Source organism: Panthera onca, chromosome B3 (genome assembly GCF_046562875.1).
Source record: "Panthera onca isolate mPanOnc1 chromosome B3, mPanOnc1 haplotype 2, whole genome shotgun sequence".
Taxonomy (NCBI): Eukaryota; Metazoa; Chordata; class Mammalia; order Carnivora; family Felidae; genus Panthera; species Panthera onca.
The window spans coordinates 38,702,896-38,722,918 of record NC_138344.1 but is presented as its reverse complement, the minus strand read 5'-3'; the positions used below and the strand labels follow the sequence as shown (position 1 = coordinate 38,722,918).

Here is a 20,023-nt window from a genome sequence, read left to right as displayed (position 1 = left end):
CGGACGTTTACTTTGTTCTGCACACCAAATTCCTTTAGGGTGGAATAGGAAGGGTGAAGGGGGAAGAGAAGGACTGAATTTACATTTTGATTATTTATTTATTTTTATTTTTTCCCCACTCTCTGCCTCCCTGAATCCACATTTTTAAGAATAGGTATTTTGCCTCCTAAAAAAAAAAAAAAAAGGTATTGTGCCTCCTTTATTAAGTTTCATAGAACTGGTTTACAGGATTTAATTGATTTAAAGGATTAAAATTTTTTTTAATGTTTATTTTTGAGACAGAGAGAGAAAGAGAGAGGGAGAGTGTGCAAGCGATGGAGGGACAGAGAGAGAGAGAGAGAGAGGGAGACACAGAGTATGAAGCAGGCTCCAGGCTCTGAGCTGCCAGCACAGATTCCTAGGCAGGACTGGAACTGACAGACGGGGAGATCATGACCTGGGCTGAAGTCAGATGCTTAACCGACTGAGCCACCCAGGTGCCCCTAAAGGATTTTTTTTTTAATTTTTTTTTTTTTTTTTTTACGTTTATTTTTGAGACAGAGAGAGACAGAGCATGAACGGGGGAGGGGCAGAGAGAGAGGGAGACACAGAATCGGAAGCAGGCTCCAGGCTCTGAGCCATCAGCCCAGAGCCTGACGCAGGGCTCGAACTCATGGTCTGTGAGATCATGACCTGAGCTGAAGTCAGACGCTTAACCAACCGAGCCACCCAGGCGCCCCAAGGATTTTTTTTAAAGGGAGGGGCGTTCAAGACTTCAAAAAACTACCAATCTGCTCCAAAAACCGTTGCCCCTATTACAATCTCATCAGTATTGAGTACCCACCTCTCTGCACCCTCATAAGTAGTTGAGTAGTGCGTATTACAATTTTATATAAATCTATGTATCTGTCAGTTTGTTTGACGCAAGGAGTCTCCTGGCAAGTTTTCTATTCCCCCACGCTTTCTCTCCTGTAGAAATGAGAAGATATCTTTTTCCATATTCATGTTATTATTTCAACTCCTTCAATGTGACCCGGCCCCAGGGGGGCGCTCCAGTCGAGGAGACCGCCTCGAACAGGGCCTGGTGAAGCCCATCTGGCTGTTCGCTGCAGGAGCCGGGACCCACGACCTCCTTTCCCGGTGGTTCTACCTAAGTGCCGCGGGGCAGCAGAGGGCGCTGTGGAGCCAGAGCCGGACTCCGCCCCCAGGGCAGCGTGCCGCGCCCCCGTGACGTATTTCCGCGTCATCTGCCGCCGAGGCGTGCTTCCATTGGCTGTCGGCGCGGCAATAGGGGCGGAGCCGAGTGGGTGTGTGGGAAACGCAGCAGTTCGGGTGGAGGGGCGAGGCTTCCCCCTTCCCCGCCCCTCCTCCGCCCTCCATTCCCTCCCTGGGACGGCTGCGCGGAGCGGCGGGGAGGGCGCCGGCGGCGGCTGTACTTTCCAGGCTGAAGCTGGAGCAGGGCTTTGGCGGTGTCTATCGAACCCGAGGGACCGGTTGACTGAGGAAAAGAGGGAGGGAATCCCGCGCTGCCGAGCTGCGCCGCCTGGGAAGTCCTTCGATTCCTTGCGCGCCAAGCCGAGCCCCGGGCGAGTGGGGCGGGGGTCCCCAGAGACCGCCAGCGGCCCCTCGGCGCTGAAGGGACCACGCGGGGCGCGCCCCCCGAAGGCTGCCCCCGGGCCCGTGGCCCCGACTTGGCCCTGCGCGGCGGGCGTGGGGCAGCTCAGAGGGAGGAAGCAAGAGAGGGGCCGTCCTCCCCTCGGAGTTAGAAGCGCCTTCCCGGGTCCAGAATGCCCAAGAAGAAGCCGACGCCCATCCAGCTGAACCCGGCCCCCGACGGCTCCGCGGTTAACGGGACCAGCTCGGCGGAGTAAGTCTGGGGTGGGCGGCGAGCGCCGGGCCTGGCTGCGGAGGCCCCTGCTGGGGTATAGGAGCCGAGTCGGGTGTGCGCGGCGCGCGGGGCTCAGCTCGGGTTCGTCACGTACGTCTCGGGCTGGCAGGGGCGCGGAACTCCTGGCTGCCGAGGTATCGGTGACTAAGCAGAGATTGTGCTCCTGACTCAGACCAGTCGGTGGACCCAAGGTGTCCCGATTTTCCTCCTCTGTCGAGCCTTGCAGTCATCCTTGATCCCTGGCCATTCACTTTCTCCCCCCCCCCCCCCAAGATGAAAACTGCCTGCTCTCCCGCCCCTCCCCGGCTGTTTTCCCCAGATCCTAGTCTGTACAGGGGAGAAGGGAGTAGATGTCCTGGAAAGAATTAAGATCGCTTCTGTGTCTTTGAGGCCGGCTTAGGGTATGAAGTGTGGAGTTGGGACTGGTGAGCAGTGTCCTCACCTTTGTGCGTGACACCTGTGGGCCTGGAGTGCCTCGTTGCGGCTGCTCGCTGGCTAGCAGGGGCGTGGGTACACCAATATCCCCGTGGCTTTCCCCTGGCCGACTTCAGGGGCTGAGGGTCCTTGGCTTTCTTCCTGGAAACTATTTTGTCTCCAAGGGTGCTGCTTTCTTCTTCTTCAACTGCTTCATTCATTCATTCATTCATTCATTCATTCAGAAATGCTCCCCACTAGTGTCTCTTCTAGCTTTCCATACTTTACCATGAGCCCTAAACTCCTGACCTGAGACAGGAACTCAAAGCCAGGAAAACCATACACAAGGTGCTCCATCCTGCGGGTTCCAGTATGTTCGCAAGCCAGCGCTTTATCTCATTAAACAATGATGAGGTTGTGCCATTGGGTGTTTCTGAATTGCCACAACTCGTGTTGCGTCCTGAGTGAGGGACAAGACTGAGGGAGAGAGATCGGACTAGCTGGAGAATTAACCGGAAAATATTTGGTTCTTAATCTTTTATTTGCACACTGGAGATGCATGGAAGCTAGCTGATGAAATGGTGGAGTAGGCCTGAGCCTTCTGCCCTTTGGTGATTTCTATAACCTTCCTTTCTCTCTTTAGATTTTAATAGCCTGGGGACCTTCTGGGTTCGTGGCTCTGTCCATCTCTTTCATGATCACAAGGCCAGTGGTGGACCTGTCATGTGAACTGAGCCAGGTTCCTCAGACCTGCTCCCAGCAGACCCCCTTCAGTACATTACTGTAATGTTGGGGCGCCTGGGTGGCTTAGTCGGTTAAGCATCCTACTCTTGATTTTAGCTCAGGTCATGATCCCAGGGTCATGGGATGGAGCCCCGCCCTGGGCTCCACACTGAGCATGGAGCCTGCTTAAGATATTCTGTTTCCCTCTCTCTCTCCCTGCACCCCCCCCCCCCCCCCCGCCTCCACGTATGCCCCTCCCCCACTGGTGCTTTCTCAAAAAAAAAAAAAAAAACCAAAAAACCTGAAGTGTCTCTTTTGCATAATATTGACTTGTAGAGGTCAGATTCTTTGTAGGCATTTATTCAGACTTCCTGCACAGGATTTTATCCCCTTAAAACAAACTAAAAGTGCCCCAGCACAGGGCAGGGCAAGTTTTGACCACAGTGGCTGGTTGAATGTTGTGGCCTGACCATCCTGCTCCTATTTGATTTGGAGGTGGGTACTGAGTGGAAGTACCTGTTGTCATTCTGTTGTTAATTGTGACACCACAACTGTATTTTTGCCAAGCGGAGGAATCTCATTAAAAGAAAATACAAGGAGGAAAAGAATAAACTACCCTGGAGTTGGTGGCAGAAAAATTTGGTGGGACTGGGAGATTCTCAGCAGCGGTTAAGAGGTTGGACTCTGGGGTCAGGCTAAGGTTGAAGCCTTGGCCCTGTTATTCTGTGGTTTTGTGACCTGGGGCTGGTCTCTCAGTCTCCCGAAGGCTTAGTTTTAGTTTTCTCACCTGCAGAAAATGGAGCTAATTGATAGAACCCACCTATGGTCTTTGTGAAGATCCAGGGAGCTAATAATACATAGTAAACCTTCCATAAATGTTAGCTGCTGCTGGTGTCTTCCTTACTGGGTAATGTTGAGAAAGCTGAAGGAAACTAGAAGGTAATTTCCGTTTGTGGTGGTGGGTATGTATGTTAAGGTGCCTTTGCTTCTGGATAAAGGGCTCTCCCAGCGATCGCTTAGGTTTTTGTATCATCTGCATGTACCTCCATGACTCATTGCTGTGTTACAATAGGAGGCATCTCTGTGTAGGCTGCCTGAGACAAACAGGGACTGTTGCCCTACACTTCCTGGCACGAATGGGAGGAAAGCTGTACGCACCTTCAGCTTTCACCTTTAAGAGTATTTCTCAAGCAAGGCTGCTGTTCTCGTGATTTCTGTGATTAGACCGGGGCACAGTTCGGAACGCGGTCCCGTCCAGTGACATTAAGGATCTCTTGGTAACTGGCAAGGTTGCTTCTCCTCTGTGGTTGCTTGGCACTTTGGGCTTTACCTCTAACTTAGCACTTAAAGCATTCAGACAGAGCTGGGTTACATGGGACCTGAAGTTTATGCAAGTTGTGGGGGTCCTTGAAGAAAAAGAGGGCACAAATACCTCTTTTGCGAGTTTTGCAGAAATGTCTGAGCATATTGCAAGGGAGCTAAGTGTTAGCATGAAATGAATTGGAAATAAGATCATATTATTCCCGTTTAAAATGGTTTCCTGGTTCCATTGCAGTTAGAATGAAATCCAGACTCCTATCAGGCTGTGAGACCAAGTGATTTGCCCACTGGGGCCCCCCACCCCCATCTCTTCGACCACATTTCCTGCCGCTCCTTTCTTCCATTCTGCTAGTCTTCTTTCACTTCCTCCTTGGGATGGTCTGTGTTCCCTCCAGGCCCTTGCACATGCTGCTCCCTTTGCCTAGAATGAATCATCGCTTCCTCTGCCCATGCTAGGAAGGAAGCAATCATCATCTCTGCCTCAGTGTCATTTCCTCAGAGGTGTTCACAGACCACCTAATCTCTAAAGGAGGTCACTTTCCCATGTTCGCCAGATTTTTTTTTTTTAAGACAGGGCACTTAAAAGAGTGCCTGTCTTTTTTTTCTTTTCTTTTCTTTTCTTTTCTTTTCTTTTCTTTTCTTTTCTTTCTCCTCCTCCTCCTCCTCCTCCTTCTCCTTCTCCTTCTCCTTCTCCTTCTCCTTCTCCTTCTCCTTCTTTTTTTTTTTTTTAAGTAGCCTCCATGCCCAGTGTGGGCCTCGAACTCACGCCGGACCTCGAGAATAAGAGTTGCATGCTCCACTGACTGAGCCCGCTAGTGCCCATCACCTGATTTTTTTTTTTTCTTTAAATGACATTTGTTCACTGTCTCTAACTTTTTTTTACTAGGATGTTTGAAAGATCCCTCTCTTCTGTACACCATAAACTATAAGGTTAGGGCAGCCTTTTCCTGATTCATTGCTCTGTAAGTAGTACATGGAATACGGTAGCTGGCACATATGAAGTGCCAAAATGTTTGAGTAAATCAGTGGGTGACTTAAATTTCTAATATTTGTACAATGTATTTAGCAAACCTTTTTATACTTTTCCGTTTTTTCTTTTGTTTTCCCCTTTGCAGTCATTTCCCCCTCTCCATTTCCTTTTCTTTCACAGGCACCCACTCACCCACTCTACGGTATTGAATGCATGGTCTTATAGTTCCATGTTTTGTTGGGTATGTGTACCTTTGGGAGGTAGATGGCGTTGTTTTGTGTGTTTCTGTGCGTAGAGTGCTGAATGTGACTGTGTTGTTATTCAGCCTTAAAAAAAGGAGATCCTACAATTTGTGACAACGTGGATGTACCTGGAAGATGTTATATTAAATGAAGTAAGCCGGGGCACCTGGGTGGCTCAGTCGGCTGGGCATCCGACTTCAGCTCAGGTCATGATCTCACGGTTTGTGAGTTCGAGCCCCGCGTCTGGCTCTGTACTGACAGCTCGGAGCCTGGAGCCTGCTTCGGATTCTGTGTCTCTCTCTCTCTGCCCCTCCCCAACTTGTGCTCTGTCTCTCTGTGTCTCTCAAAAAATAAATAAATGTAAAAAAAAAAAAAAATTTAAATGAAATAAGCCGGACACAGAAAAAAAAATTACTGCATGATCTCACTTACGTGTGGGATCTAAAAAAAAATAGAAGCAGAGCAGAGAGATCAGGGATGGGGAGGTGGGGGTGTTGGTCAGAGGGTACGACGTTGCAGTTAAGGGGCGCCTGGGTGGCTGTCAGTTGAGCATCCGACTTGACGCTTGATTTGGGCTGGGGTCATGAGCCCAGGGTCTTGGGATGGAGCCTCAAGTTAGAGATTGTCTCTGTCTTTCCTTGGCTCGTGTACTCACACTCTTTCTCTCTCTCTCTCAAAAAAAAAAAAAAAAAAAAAAAAAGGGGAAAAAGTTGCAGTTAACGTAGTATGAATAAGTCTAAAGATCTAGTGTACAGCATGGTGACTATAGTTAATAATACTGTATTGAATACCGGAAATTTGCTAGGATAGTAGATTTCAAGTGCTGTCCTGCGCACAAAAAATGGTAACTGTATAAGGAATATATTTGTTAATTAGCTTGACTGTAATCATCATTTGTCTATGTGTATCAAATCATCATGTTGTTTACTCTAAGTATATTCAGATTTTATAAAAATTACTATTGTGCTGTAAATGTGCCTCAGTTGGGATAGATTAGGTTACGCCGAGCTAACACACAACCAAAAAATCTTACAGTTTAACACACTTGCAGGTCAGTGGGAGTCTCTGTTCACTGGCTTCCATTAGGGATCCAGGCTTATGGAGGCACCGTCTCTGAAATACGTTCACATGAGAAGGGCATTTTGTAAACCACGTTGTCTCCTAAAGTTTTTGTCCAGAAGTGACACATGTCACTTCTTCCATTTCCTTGGCCAAAGCAAGTCACATGGCCACGCTGGCCTTCAAAGGAAGGGGGGCTTCTGGGAAGGAGGAGAACCAGGAATATTTGAACAGAGTGACCACCCCCAACTTTTGTTCCGGTTTGTCTTTACTTTTTTTTAACCAGATACCGTGTTTCTGACCTCTATTCATGATGCTACGTGATACTATTAACCGTTCCTGTGCACATACCACATTTTACTTCCCCTCCTCTGTTGATTCCTCTAGATTTAGACAACTTTGTTTTCAACCTCCGGCTGCATCAAACAGCGCGGTCACGACCATCCTTGTGCACGTCTCCTTTTGGACTCTCGTGAGAGTTTCCTGTGGAATGTACTCAGAAATGGCATTGCTCGGGGTACGTTGGGTCTCCTTCCATGATGAGGCACATCCTTAATCTCTTTCTTTGTTTCTTAAAGAACACTTTTCATTCATGACGAGAACACTGAGCCCCGAGAAGAAATCGCGGCACAGGGCATTTCCCCCAAACCTCACATTTTCACACAAACCTTGATTTCACATGAGTCCTTTGTACTTCCCGACTTTTTTTTATTTTTTATTTTTTAATTTTTTTAAATTTACATCCAAATTAGTTAGAATATAGTGCAACAGTGATTTCAGGAGTAGATTCCTTAGTGCCCCTCATTTATCCCATCCCCCCTCCCACAACCCTTCCCGTAACCCTCGGTTTATTCTCCATATTTATGAGTCTCTTCTGTTTTGTCCCCCTCCCTGTTTTTATATTATTGTTTGCCTTCCCTTATGTTCATCTGTTTTGTCTCTCAAAGTCCTCATATGAGTGAAGTCATATGATTTTTGTCCCTCTCTGACTAACTTCATTTAGCATAATACCCTCCAGTTCCATCCACGTAGTTGCAAATGGCAAGATTTCATTCTTTTTGATTGCCGAGTAATACTCCGTTGTGTATATATACCACATCTTCTTTATCCATTCATCCATCGATGGACATTTGGGCTCTTTCCATACTTTGGCTATTGTGGATAGTGCTGCTATAAACATGGGGTGCATGTGTCCCTTCAAAACAGCACACCTGTATTCCTTGGATAAATAATAGTGCAATTCTTGGGTCATAGGGTAGTTCTATTTTAATTTTTTGAGGAACCTCCATAGTGTTTTCCAGAGTGGCTGCACCAGCTTGCATTCCCAGTGACTTTTTTTTTTTAAGTCTATTTATTTATTTTGAGAGAGAGAGAGAGCGCGTGCGAGCATGTGTAGGGGAGGGGCAGAGAGAGGAGAGAATCCCAAGCAGGCTTGGCACAGAGCCAGATGAGGGACTCAAACTCACGAACCGAACTGTGGGATCATGACCTGAGCCGAAATCAAGAGATGACTCTTAACTGACCAAGTCACCCCGGTGCTCCTGTACTCCCTGACTTTTAGTTTCCTTACCTGTCCAGTGGAGATGATAATGGCTTACAGAATCTTTACCTTAATGGCCTACAAAGGCCCCACCCAGTCAGGTCCTTGGTTTTCTTCCAGTGCCCCCTCTACTCGTGCGCTCCAGCCCACTGTTCTCTGTGCTGTCCCACAGCGGGTTGGGCATAGTCTCAGGTCAGAGCTTTTACATTTGCCATTCCATCTAACCTGGGATGCTCCTCTCCCCAAAATGTGCACTGGACGCTTCTTCTCATTTCCTTCAGATCTCTGTACAAATGTCTCTTCACAGAGGTCATCCGTGATCGCTCTGTCTAGAATACAGCACTCCCTTTCCTTCTCTACCCCGTTATGTTGCCTGGTTTTTCTTCAGAGCACTTCCGACTAATATCACCCTGTGTGTCAAGTGTTTTTGCGCTCCCCTGCCTCGCTAATACGTAAGCTTCACGAAGGTGGGGGCTTGGCTGTGTTCCTTGCCCAGTGAGGAGAGCGTCGTCCGGTGTTCAGTAGCGACCTGGTGATGACACAGAGCATGCCTACCTCCCTTGAGGGAGTGTCGTGAAGATTACACAAGGTCGCACGGGTAATAGTGCTCTGAAGGCCATGAGGTGCTGAGCAAACAGGAGGCTGCATTGCTTGGCCTTGGTGGCATCCACAGATTTTGGCCTTTGAACTCTTTCACCGTAACTCTAAAACACTCAGACGTACTTAATTATTACTTATTGTTGCATTCAGGGCATAACTCATGGCATCAGCACTTCTGCCAGGTTTGTAAGGGACACACGTCCGTTAGAATGTGAAGGCCCTTGAGGGTGGGGCGAAGACAGGCTGATGTGCTTTTCGGGGGTCTCTTAGGGCCTTTTCTGGGACTCATTTTGTAGTTGTGAACTTGGATGTGTCTACCGCTCTTAGGCCTCAATAACTGATAACTGGTGCTGTCGTTTGAGAACTTCAGGTGAAGGGTAAGGCCAGCCAAAGCCTGTGTTCTTGGGAAGAACGCCCTCTGCTGTTGTTGCAGCAGATACAGAAAGGGCAAAAAGGTTCATAAAGATGACTTCACCCATGGCCAGGAGATATGTGGGGCCCTTGTTTGGTCATGAACATTTAGAATATTCTCCTTTCGGGGCACCTGGGTGGCTCAGTCAGTTAGACGTCTGACTTCGGCTCAGGTCGTGATCTCATGGTCTGCGGGTTCGAGCTCCGCGTCGGTTTCTGTGCCGACAGCTCGGAGCTTGGAGCCTGCTGCTTCAGATTCATGTCTCCCTCTCTCTCTATCCCTCCCCTGCTTGTACTCTGTCTCTCTCTCAAAAATAAGTAAACATTAAAAAAATCTATTAAAAAAAAGAATATCCTTACTTTCACTTCTGCATCTTTGCAAGAAAGGCAGAGGATACTTTAGTAGAGTAGCTGTTGGCCTTGCCTTACCCATCTGGTTTGATTTTTCTCTTTCCCAGTTGCACCTGTTGTGATCCACACTGACCCCTTTACTGGCCTCCCTTTGCTCCAGCATACTGCTTCCTACCTCTGTCTGTTCTTCCTCGCATGGTTTCCTTTGTCTGGAATGCCTTCCTCCGCTTTCCTACATGATTTTATTTTATTTTTTTTTTCTCTGTGTCACCACGCTTTAGCTTCTGTGAGGGCAGGGACCGTGACTTTCTTGTGTACCGCTGTTTCCCTGGCATATAGCAGACTGTCTGGAATGAATGAATCCTGCCCATCTTTCAAGACCTGGCATAAATCTCATCTCCCACATAGTGTTTTCTGAGTAACTCCATGCTACTTTAGGACTTGGCTTCGAGACTTAGTTATATCACTTCTTAATTGTTGATCTCGGCCATGTCATTTAACTTCCCTGAGCTTCCGTTTTCCTTATGAGTAAAGCGAGGATGATAATATAACAAACCTGTGAGGGAAGGAGAGCAGGTGAGCATCATTTGAAATAACGCATGTGAAAGCACTTCGCATGCTGTTCAAAGGGGAAGTGTTGTTAATGATGCCACTTTGATTTCTTCCTCCTCAAAAAGCTGTTCTCTTTTGCTCTTAATACCAGATTACAAATGTTGATAAATCATGTTGATTTGGACATTTTATATGCTGCCTGTCTTAAAATCTAAGCCAAACCACAGGGCGCCTGGGTGGCCCAGTCGGTTGAATGTCCAACTTTGCCTCAGGTCATGATCTCTCAGTTTGTGGGTTCGAGTCCTGCATCGAGCCCTGTGCTGATGGCTCAGAGCCTAGAGCCTGCTCCGGATTCTGTGTCTCCCTCGCTCGCTGCCCCTCCCCCATTTGTGCTCTGTCTCTGTCTCTCAAAAATAAACATTAAAAAAATTTTTTTTAAATCTGAGCCAAACCTGTATCTAATCAAGCCTGAAACCCAACTTCCTGTTTACAGTAAATGCAGGGACAGAGGAACAAGTTAAATGACACCAGGAGGAAACAATCAGACAAATCCAGGATGTGGAACATTCTCTATGACAACTGACCCAGTTTCTTTAGAAAGTCAGTGTCACAGGCAAAAGTCAGGGGGGGGGGGAGTGGTGTGGTTTTAGAATAACGGACTTAAGGGGACATGCTAACCAAATGTAATGCATGAACCTTGGGTGGATACTGCTTCAAAAATGAAATAGCTATAAAATGTATTCTTGGGACAATCTGGGAAATTTGAATAGAGAATTATTAATTTTTTAGATGTATTATGATTATGTAGGAGAAAGTTGTTATTCATAGGTGATGCATGAAACTTACTTGAAATGATTCAGGAAAGGGGTGCCTGAGTGGATCAGTCGGTTAAGAGTCTGATGTCAGCTCAGGTCATGATCTCACGATTCGTGGGTTTGAGCCTTGCGTAGGGCTCTGGGTTGACAGCTCAGAGCCTGGAGCCTGCTTTGGATTCTGTATCTCTTTCTCTCTCTCTCTCTCTTTTTCTGCCCCTCCCTCACTTGTGCTCTCTGTCTCTCTCAAAAATAAATAAATAAACATTTAAAAAAAAGGGTTCAGGAAAAAAGATACACATGCACACATAGTAGATGAGGCAAATGAGGCAAAATGTTCTCAGTTGGTTAGTTGGTTAGTTTATGAGTTTCCCTTTTATTCTTTCCATCTTTCTGTATGTTTCGAAAAATTCCTAATACATAATTTAAAAGTACCCAAAGAGCAAAATTCATCCTGAGTCTTAATGCCCTTTTTAATGTTAATTCACATTTTCTCTTTCCTCTTTTGTACTTCTGGTCTATATTGTGTAATAAACATCGCGTTAAATGCAATATCATTTTAAAACCATAATGTTTTCTTATTCACTAACTTTTTTCTATGTCTCTTTTCCTTCAACTTGATTAGGGACCATACCTTTTTAGACCCCTGGGTCTGTAACACTGTTGATACAGCAAATCATTGGTAGATTGGACAAAACCAAAATAATGTTTAAACAAAGAAATCAACAACAACAAAAAACCATCTTGCTAGCTTTCCTTTGTATGTATGAGTTGGTAGTATTTCCACAGCCTCCCCAGGAAGCACAGGTTAAGCCGTGGTGAATGTTTCTGACATGTTGAGAAAACAAACCCAGAGAACCCACAGGCTGGGCAGAAAGGAAGGTTGAGCCTGAAAAGAAAGCTGAAGGTCCCAATTTTGTCTATGTTGTTTCCTTCCAGAAGCTGCTGGTTTTGGAACATCATGTTATTGTCTTACTGCCTCTTGTGTCTTCACTTCATGTCCTGTGCCCTGGTTCTGTTACCTGAAATCCCATGCGAGCCATTCGTTTGGAGGCTCCTGTACCTGTTTGCTAAGTTAACTCCTCCGAGGATGAATGGTGTTTTGTTTTGAAATAGCAGGTGTTCGTTCTCTGGATCCTGGTGCAGGGCAGACTGTGGAAAATGTTGATCCTGCCTCGAATTTCTCATTGTAGCTCCCAGGGGCATCCTGCTTTGATGTCAGCAGGGGAGTCAGGTTAAGAAGAGGTTACACAGGGGTTAAGAAAAAGTGGACAAGGGTGGTGTGGCCTCTTCCCCCCAAACCCTCCTTTTTTTTGAATATTTGCCTGTTTTAGTAGAACTTTAAAAAAATTTTTGAATGTAAGAACACCTTTTGAAAAAGGGAACTACAGACACTAAGTTTTCTAGTGTAGCTTTTTGGTGATTCGATTATTTACATGGTTGTGATCAGTGGATGTGTCCTCTCCACCCCCCTCGGTTTTACACATAGACATAATTCTCCTGCTTGTCATTTTTTGGCCGAAGGGTAGAATTTGATTGGGTCTGGCTTTATAAATGATACTTTCATTGATTATTTAGGTGGCTTCCAGATTTTTATTAGGTACTGATGGTCTTGTGTTTTGAACCAATTTATTCTGCTTTTAGATTAATTTTCACACCAAATCAGAGGCGACGAACCATGTTACTGCTGTTACGTGTTTAGAGAATATGTTCCAAAAAAAGATGCAACCAATTATATTTCAACTTTCTTAAACCTCAGGAAGGTTTTTTTTGTTGCTGTTGTTGTTTTGTAAAATTTAGTGATTTTTGATAGTTTAATAGGCACTAAAGGGCTCCTTTGAAGGTCAGTCTGCTTTATCTTAGAAGCTAGGGGGGCTGTATTTTTGAAATGGGATTATTTTCTGTATTTCATCAATTCCATTTAAGCTGTCTTTATTGAATGCTTAATGTAACTCACTGTCCTCGAAGCTGTAGGTAGTTGAGTAAGATTGCCTTTGCCTCCAGGGATTCGAAAATCTCCTAGGAGGAGAGGGAGAGGTAGCAGGGGCCCAAGAGGAAGGACACAAATGGTTGCAGAGTAAGAAAAGTGCCCTGATGTGCAAAGAAAGTACTGTCAGAGCTCACTGAGAAGAGGAAGATGGCACATCCAGTGGGGGAGATTAGGAGAGCCTTCACGGAAGAGATGACATTTGAGCTGGGTCTTGAAGGATGGCTAGGATTTCCATGGGAATGGGGGGGCAGGGCATGGCAGGAAGAGCCGCTCCACATAAGTGGGAAAGCCTGGGATGCCTGGAGGAGCCGGCAAGGAGTTGAGCGTGCTGGGTGCATAGGCGCGGGTCGTGGGAGATGAAGCTGGAGAGGTAGGGGGGCCGCTTTGGTGGCACCAGCTAGACATTTTGAAAGGCTGCATGCAAACTTTTCTTCTCTGGTGATTTCTTGATAGATTCATCTAAATAGTTATTATGTTGCTTTGTATTTTATTTGTTCATTCATGTCTTCCATTAACCTCTGCACAGTTACTTGTCTTGTGGTTTGTTGGGGTCAGTGTGCTTTTTGTATTTTAAAGTTTTATCAGTTATGTGGCTACTACATTGTCCCACTGGGATGTTTTCCTTTTATGTTGCGTTCAGAAAACATTTTTGGTTTTTTTTGGTCTTTGGAAACATGTCTTTTGTATGGGATAGCCTACTTTCTTTTAGTATTTGGACATATCTCGTCACAACTTCGCAGGAACGTGTGGCTTCTTTTTCTTACAGCCTTTTTTCTCTTTTATATGGCTAATTCCGTCCCGTCTGGGATTTATTAATGTGTTTGATTGGAGGAATGGGCCTAATTGTTGAGTTCCAGTATCTTACTAGAGTTTGTTAAGTTTATCTACCTATCTGTTGTATTTTCCGGTTTACTTTTATTTGGTCTTTATGGTATTTTGGTGTATTTCTAAAATTTCCTGGTAACTCTTATGTAGTTTTGATAGTCTTTTTTTTTTTTTTTTTTTAAATTTTGTAGGGTTAATGGAAACTTAAGATTTTTTTAAAAGATTTTTAAGTAATCTCTATGCCCAGTGTGTGGCTTGAACTCACAACCTTGAGATCAAGAGGCACATGCTCTACTGACTGAGCTAGCCAGGCATCCTTAATGAAAACTTGAGAAACTTTCATGGTGTACCTCTCCATTTATTAATGTCTCCTCTTTCTTCTGTTGTGGTGTTAGTTCCTTCTGAATAATTCTGTTGTGTCCTGAGTTAATATTTCAAAGAGTTAACATTTTGTTGCCGTTATGGTTGAACATTTTTAAATTTGTATTTGCTATCTTGACCATGGTTTGAGTTGTATGAATTGTTTATATCCTGCGGCTTTGTTAAATTCAATTATATCTAGTAACTTAAAAAAATTTTTTTTTTACTGTTCATTCATTTTTTTGAGAGAGTGTGTGCAAGCAAGCAGAGGAGGGGCATAGAGAGCGGGAGACATAGAATCTGAGACAGGCTCCAGGCTCTGAGCTGTCAGCACAGAGCCCAATACGGGACTTGAACTCACAGACTGTGAAATCATGACCTGAGCTGAAGTCGGCTGCTTAAGCGACTGAGCCACCTAGGTGCCCCCTATATCTAGTGACTTTTGGATTGAATATAAATGCATTTCTGGATTTACTAGTGTCATCTTCAAAACATAACTTATTTTTTCCTCTGAACACCGCTGTATTTTATATCCATCTTTCATCGCTCTCAAAAGCAGTTTTTATGTCCCAGGGGAATACCATTAACTATAATGACGCTTCCCAAGGACCTTCTGGGCAAGGAACATTTCTGCTCTTTCCAAGGAGCCATGAAAATAGGAAGCAGCTGCCTAGCTTTATAGAAGCAGAGCCTGTTTGGGGTGGATGGGACCTTGCATATCCTCTAGCCTCCTCCCTGCATTTGGGAGATGAAACCAGACCCAGAGGGGAGAAGGAACTTGCTGGGAGTTCACACAGCTGGAGTGGAGGAGGTGGTTTTCAGGCTTAGATTTTCTTATGGTGTATATATTACATGTTTTCATTTGGGATACTTGGTTGGAAAATTTTCTAGGTTTATCCAGCACCAGATTTTGGTAACTTTATCCAGTATCCTAAATAAATTTTTTTAAACTAATAATCTGCATTTTTTTCAAGTAATCTGAAGTTCTTGAACAGGCGGCCCTCTATATCACCACTCTCTTAGGTGTTTGAGTGAAAAGGGAATAAGGAAATGAGGAGAGGAAAGGGTATTTTAGTCCAGGATCCTTAGTAGGAGGGCCTATTTTTAAGCTTCATAATGTCAGTTTTAAAAGCAGTGGTTTTCAAAATAACCACAGACAAAAGTCCCCTTGAAATGAATGCCTTTCTGGAATTGACCTATTTTGAGTTTAACTGTTACCACGAAAGGTTCAGTGTCTTGAATGCTCTTAAATGCATTTACTTTTCAGACAAAGTCGAACAGTGAGTTGAGTGAACGATCTACATGGGTTCCAGATTCAGGTTAAGTATAGAAGTATGGGAAGGAGGAAGAAGACTGGACTAGCTGGTTATAATGTACTTATAGGTTTGTCTGGATCCAGGTTAATTGTATTCCTTCATTGAGTTTTAACTTCCATTTCCAGGTTAGTTTTAAAAAACTAGACCTTCACCACATTTGAGAGTCCAAAGTCATTTGCCCCATTTGATTTCAGACTGTCCTTGAGTAAACAGTCCTTCAAGACTGTTGGGCCTGTCGGGGCAGGGGTGGGGTTGGGGGGAGGCGCTCAGAAGTTAGCAGGAATTCCAAGCTAACTGGAAACCTTTTGTCTAATGGCTTACTCAAATCCAGAGTGAAATCCTACCAGAATGTCAGTCTGTATTTCAGCTTCTTCCCCCCCCCCCCCCCAGCCCCCAACAGGAAGAAGACAGCAGCTTAACATTCCAGTAATTATTATTAATAGAAAATTTAGGGCCCCCTGGGTGGCTCAGTTGATTAAGCACCTGATTCTCGATTTTGGCTCAGGTCATGATCTCGCGATTTAAGAGTTCTAACCCTGTGTTGGGCTCTGTGCTGAGTGCGGAGCCTGCTTGGGATTCTCTCTCGCCCTCTCGCTCTGTGCATCTTCCGCTTGTGCTCGCTCACTCTCTCTCAAAATAAATAAAGTTAAAAGAAGAAGAAAAGTTATCCTACTTCTCTTAGCCATTCATTTACGTCCACTTTAAGACTTGGTCACTGGAGCTGTGGACAGGTTCCATTTACCAGAGGATGGACCAGTGGAACACTTGGAACAGGCTTTTAACACATTGTATTAATTTTTAGAGACTGGGTGCCTGGCTGGCTCAGTCGGTAGAGCATGTGACTCTCGATCTTGAGGTTGTAGGCTCGAGTCCCACTTTGGGTGTAGAAATTACTTAAAATCTTAAATCTAGATAGGGACTGCAACAGTTTTTATTGTTTTATTGGAACATTCCTTCTAAAACATAGTCTCTTTTGCCTTGTTTTATTTTGGTAACTAAACTAATGCTGGGTTAGCCATAAGTGTAGCTTGTTGCATTTCTATTTCTGCATATTCTGAATCACTGAGCAATTACAAAATGAAAGGTTATCTGCAAGCATTTCCAAATAAAGAAGCCATAAAATATTAGGGGAAGTCAAGGGGAGAATTCAGGAGGGAAGTACCAGAAACCACCAACAGGTGTTCGGGTGGCACTGGACAGAGTGTCAGCTTGGTATGCGATCATGGGGACGAGTTTTGTGAATTCCTGAATGCTCGTGTGAGGTGGAGGGGACACAGGGTAAGAGGAAGTCAGCAGTTCCGGAGGCACAGAGGACTTGGCTTCCTGGCTCGCCCACAGCTGAGGACCCGAATCAATTCCGGAGCAGGTTGCATTCTCGACAGACAGGGGCTGCATCTGTAGGAGCACGGCTGTTGATGCGTGGGGTAATAATTAAGTCCCGGCCCTTGATCAGGACGGGACAGGTGAAGTCAGAAGACCTGTGAAATTGTATCCCTGAAGGACACGATAACTGGGAAAATAACTACCGTTTGTTGAGAGCCTCTCTGTTCTATTTACGTGCATTATCTTGAATTTGCACTAAAATTCTGCAAGAAAGGTCCTAATATTCTGTTGTCCAAATAAGGAGAATGAAGTTCAGGGAAATGAAGTAATTTGCAGAAGGTTGCACAGCTAGCAAGTGGTGGGATTAAGTGTAGAACCCAGGTCTGGCCTCCTCTGACATCCATGTTTTTCCCCACACAGCTGTTCAAAGATTATGTAAAATGCTAGAGGTCTATGAAAAAAATTTTTCTAAAGTAAATTCTCTGCCCAACGTGGGGCTTGAACTCAAAACTCTGAGATCGAGTTGCATGCTCTACTGACTGAGCCAGCCAGGCGCCCATCTAGGGGCCTTTTTAGAGTTTCACTCTGCAGAACTGTAGCCACTAGCCACATATAACTATTTAAATTTCAATTTACCAAAATTCAGTAAAGTTTAAAAATAAAAATTAGCTCGTAAGCTGCACAAGCCACACTTCAAGGGCCTGAGGCTGCATGTGACTAATGGCTGCTGTATCGGAGAGCACAGATGAAAACATTTCCATCATTGCAGAAAATTCTCTTAGTGCCTAGAGGTCATCCAATTTTACCCTTGTATTAATTTATTTTTGCCCCTTACTTTGTGAAGGAGAAAATGAGGGACAAAGGAAGGAAGTAACCTGTTCAGTGTCCTAGGTCTGGTTAATCCAGTCCTTTGGACTGGTTGCCTGGTGGCTTTCCCCTGGTCCACACTCTTCTTTGAAAACAATTAACAGGGGTGCCTGGCTGGCTCAGTGGGTTGAGCATCAGACTTTGGCTCAGGTCGTAGTCTCGGGGTTCATGAGTTCGAGCCCTGCCTCTGGCCTGCCGCTGTCAGCGTGGAGCTGGCTTCAGATCCTCTGTCCCCCTCCCTTCCTCTCTCCTGCTCATGTTCTCTTTCTCAAAAATAAACGAACATGAAAAAAAACCGAACAATTAACAGACTGGAAATGGGTGCCTGTTCTACTCTCCTAGCCTTGCCTGGCCTTGTAAACTAGATTCTTCTCCCAGAGTGCAGCCCTGTGTCGTCCCAAGTTCAAAGGGCATGTTCGGATTGGTTGCCCGTAAGAAAACGAGAGACCTTTGTTGGAAAGGAATTCCATGCTTGATGTATGAAACAGCACTTTGATTCCCCCTGGTTGGTTGTCTGCCTTCCTACCACTTTGTAATTGAACTTGCAGCTGCTAGCCATTTGTCTTCCAATCAAGGCCAACTTCAAAACAGTTCAAATGACAGAGGTATGTATACTTTGAATAGAAGCAGCTGCTTGTTATTTGCTGTTGATTCGAATGGCTTTTGTGTTAGGGTCAGATAGTTTAGATTATGACTCAAATTACAATAGGTTTCAAACTTGGGTGTTAAGATTCAAATGTGTTAACGTTCATTTAACTGATATATATTATATACCTAATATATAGCAGCACTGAGCTGAGGGATGGATGAAATGGACTTGTGCTAAAAATTGACAAAGATGCCAACATTATGGGTGAATCTAATACATTTTAAATTCTTGTCTGAATTTTATTATTGGCACTTGCCGCCCATGTATTAACCTATTTGGTCCTGCACTTCACTAAAAGCTCCAGTTTGGATCATTGCTTTGAAGTAAAGTGAAGAATCATGTGCAAATGTCCTTTTAGTGGATGTTATTAAAGACATTTAAATTATACACTCCAGTGTCTAAATGACAGTCTAAAGTGCATGTGTGTGTGTTTGGAGGGTGGGCACGTGGGAGCAAAAAGGAGGCATTGTACCAGGGTAATATTTTTAGGAAGCCTAAATGCGATATTTGATTTCAGTATGACATAGTCATTGGTTTAGAAAGTTATCTTTTGGAAACAAATAAGTTTGGTTTTTTTTTCCCCTAAAGAAATGGAAAAGTCACATGCATGAGTATGGTCAGAGATTAAAAACAGAAGTTGAAATGATGGCAGCGTACCCAGAAAAGTGCCTGTCTTTTCTGAGAGGGCAAAGGCAAAGGTAGTCAGGACATTGAAGATGGTGGAGACAGCTGGAAGGGGTCCCCGGGAGCCCTGATCTCTGGTCTTTCTTTAACTGCCTGAGGTGGTGTGGTGGTGGTGGTGTTGGGGGAGGGTGTGGGCAGAGCACCCAGTCGACTCCTTGTATTGTTTTATTGAGTTGGGTCTAATTTCCAAAAGATTGGGGATGGGTTTATATGAGGGTTTTGGAGTCAACAGGCCCAGAGGCAGGGTGGTCTGAGGAGGACCTACTGTTTCACCCTGGGAGTTTTGGATTCTAACAGCACAGCGAAGAGCCCAGCTTCCCAATCAGGTTTTAAGTAATTGTTTCTGCCTCTACAAGTGTTTCATTTGAATCCAGAAATTAACCCATCTTCCAGAGGGGTCTGAAAGGCTGCAGGCTTCAGAATCCTCAGGCTGCAGTGCTTTTGAATAACTGCCTTGTGTAGAGGGAAAGTGTGAGATCTCAGCTCCTTCCCTGGTACAGCTGTTAACTCACCATGTGACCACCCTGTGCCTGCTTCTCTGCAAAGCGGGGTGATGGTATTGCCTTCCTACCTTTCAGGGTTTATATAATGAGCTCCGTATAATCGTATAGGTTACCACTTGGGCACACTTGCAAACTCACGGTAGGTATTAAGTAGATGCCATTTTATTATTGAAAGGAATTTGTTGCAATCTCCCTTTTGGCAGATAAAGAATCCAGGACTGCAAAGAAGGGTTAAAAGGTTGTCACACAGTAGGTTCTGCTATGAATGTGACTTAAAAAAAATTTTTTTTCATGTTTATTTTATAATTTTTTTTTTTAACGTTTATTTATTTTTGAGACAGAGACAGAGCATGAACGGGGGAGGGTCAGAGAGAGAGGGAGACACAGAATCCGAAACAGGCTCCAGGCTCTGAGCGGTCAGCACAGAGCCCGACGTGGGGCTCGAAGTCATGGACCGTGAGATCATGACCTGAGCCGAAGTCAGATGCTTAACCGACTGAGCCACCCAGGCGCCCCTCATGTTTATTTTAGAGAGAAAGAGAGAGACAGAGACAGTGTGTGAGTGGGGGAGGGGCAGAGACAGAGGGAGACACAGAATCCCAAATAGGCTCCAGGCTCTGAGCTATCAGCACCGAGCCCGACAAA

At 45.1% G+C, this 20,023-nt stretch overlaps 1 protein-coding gene across 2 annotated transcripts in view; it reads left to right on the top strand.

Annotated features, from left to right (window-relative positions):
• The first annotated feature begins 1,304 nt into the window (after positions 1-1,304).
• MAP2K1 (mitogen-activated protein kinase kinase 1) overlaps positions 1,305-20,023 on the top strand; it is a 78,987-nt gene continuing 60,268 nt past the window's right edge. The window contains exon 1 of one of the 2 annotated variants that reach the window (XM_078448754.2): positions 1,305-1,846. In XM_078448754.2, coding sequence (XP_078304880.1) covers positions 1,767-1,846 — 80 coding nt within the window. In that variant the 5' untranslated portion in view covers positions 1,305-1,766. Of the gene's footprint in view, positions 1,847-13,192; positions 13,222-20,023 lie in introns of those variants that run through there. The other variant, XM_060618210.3, reaches the window with a different exon arrangement.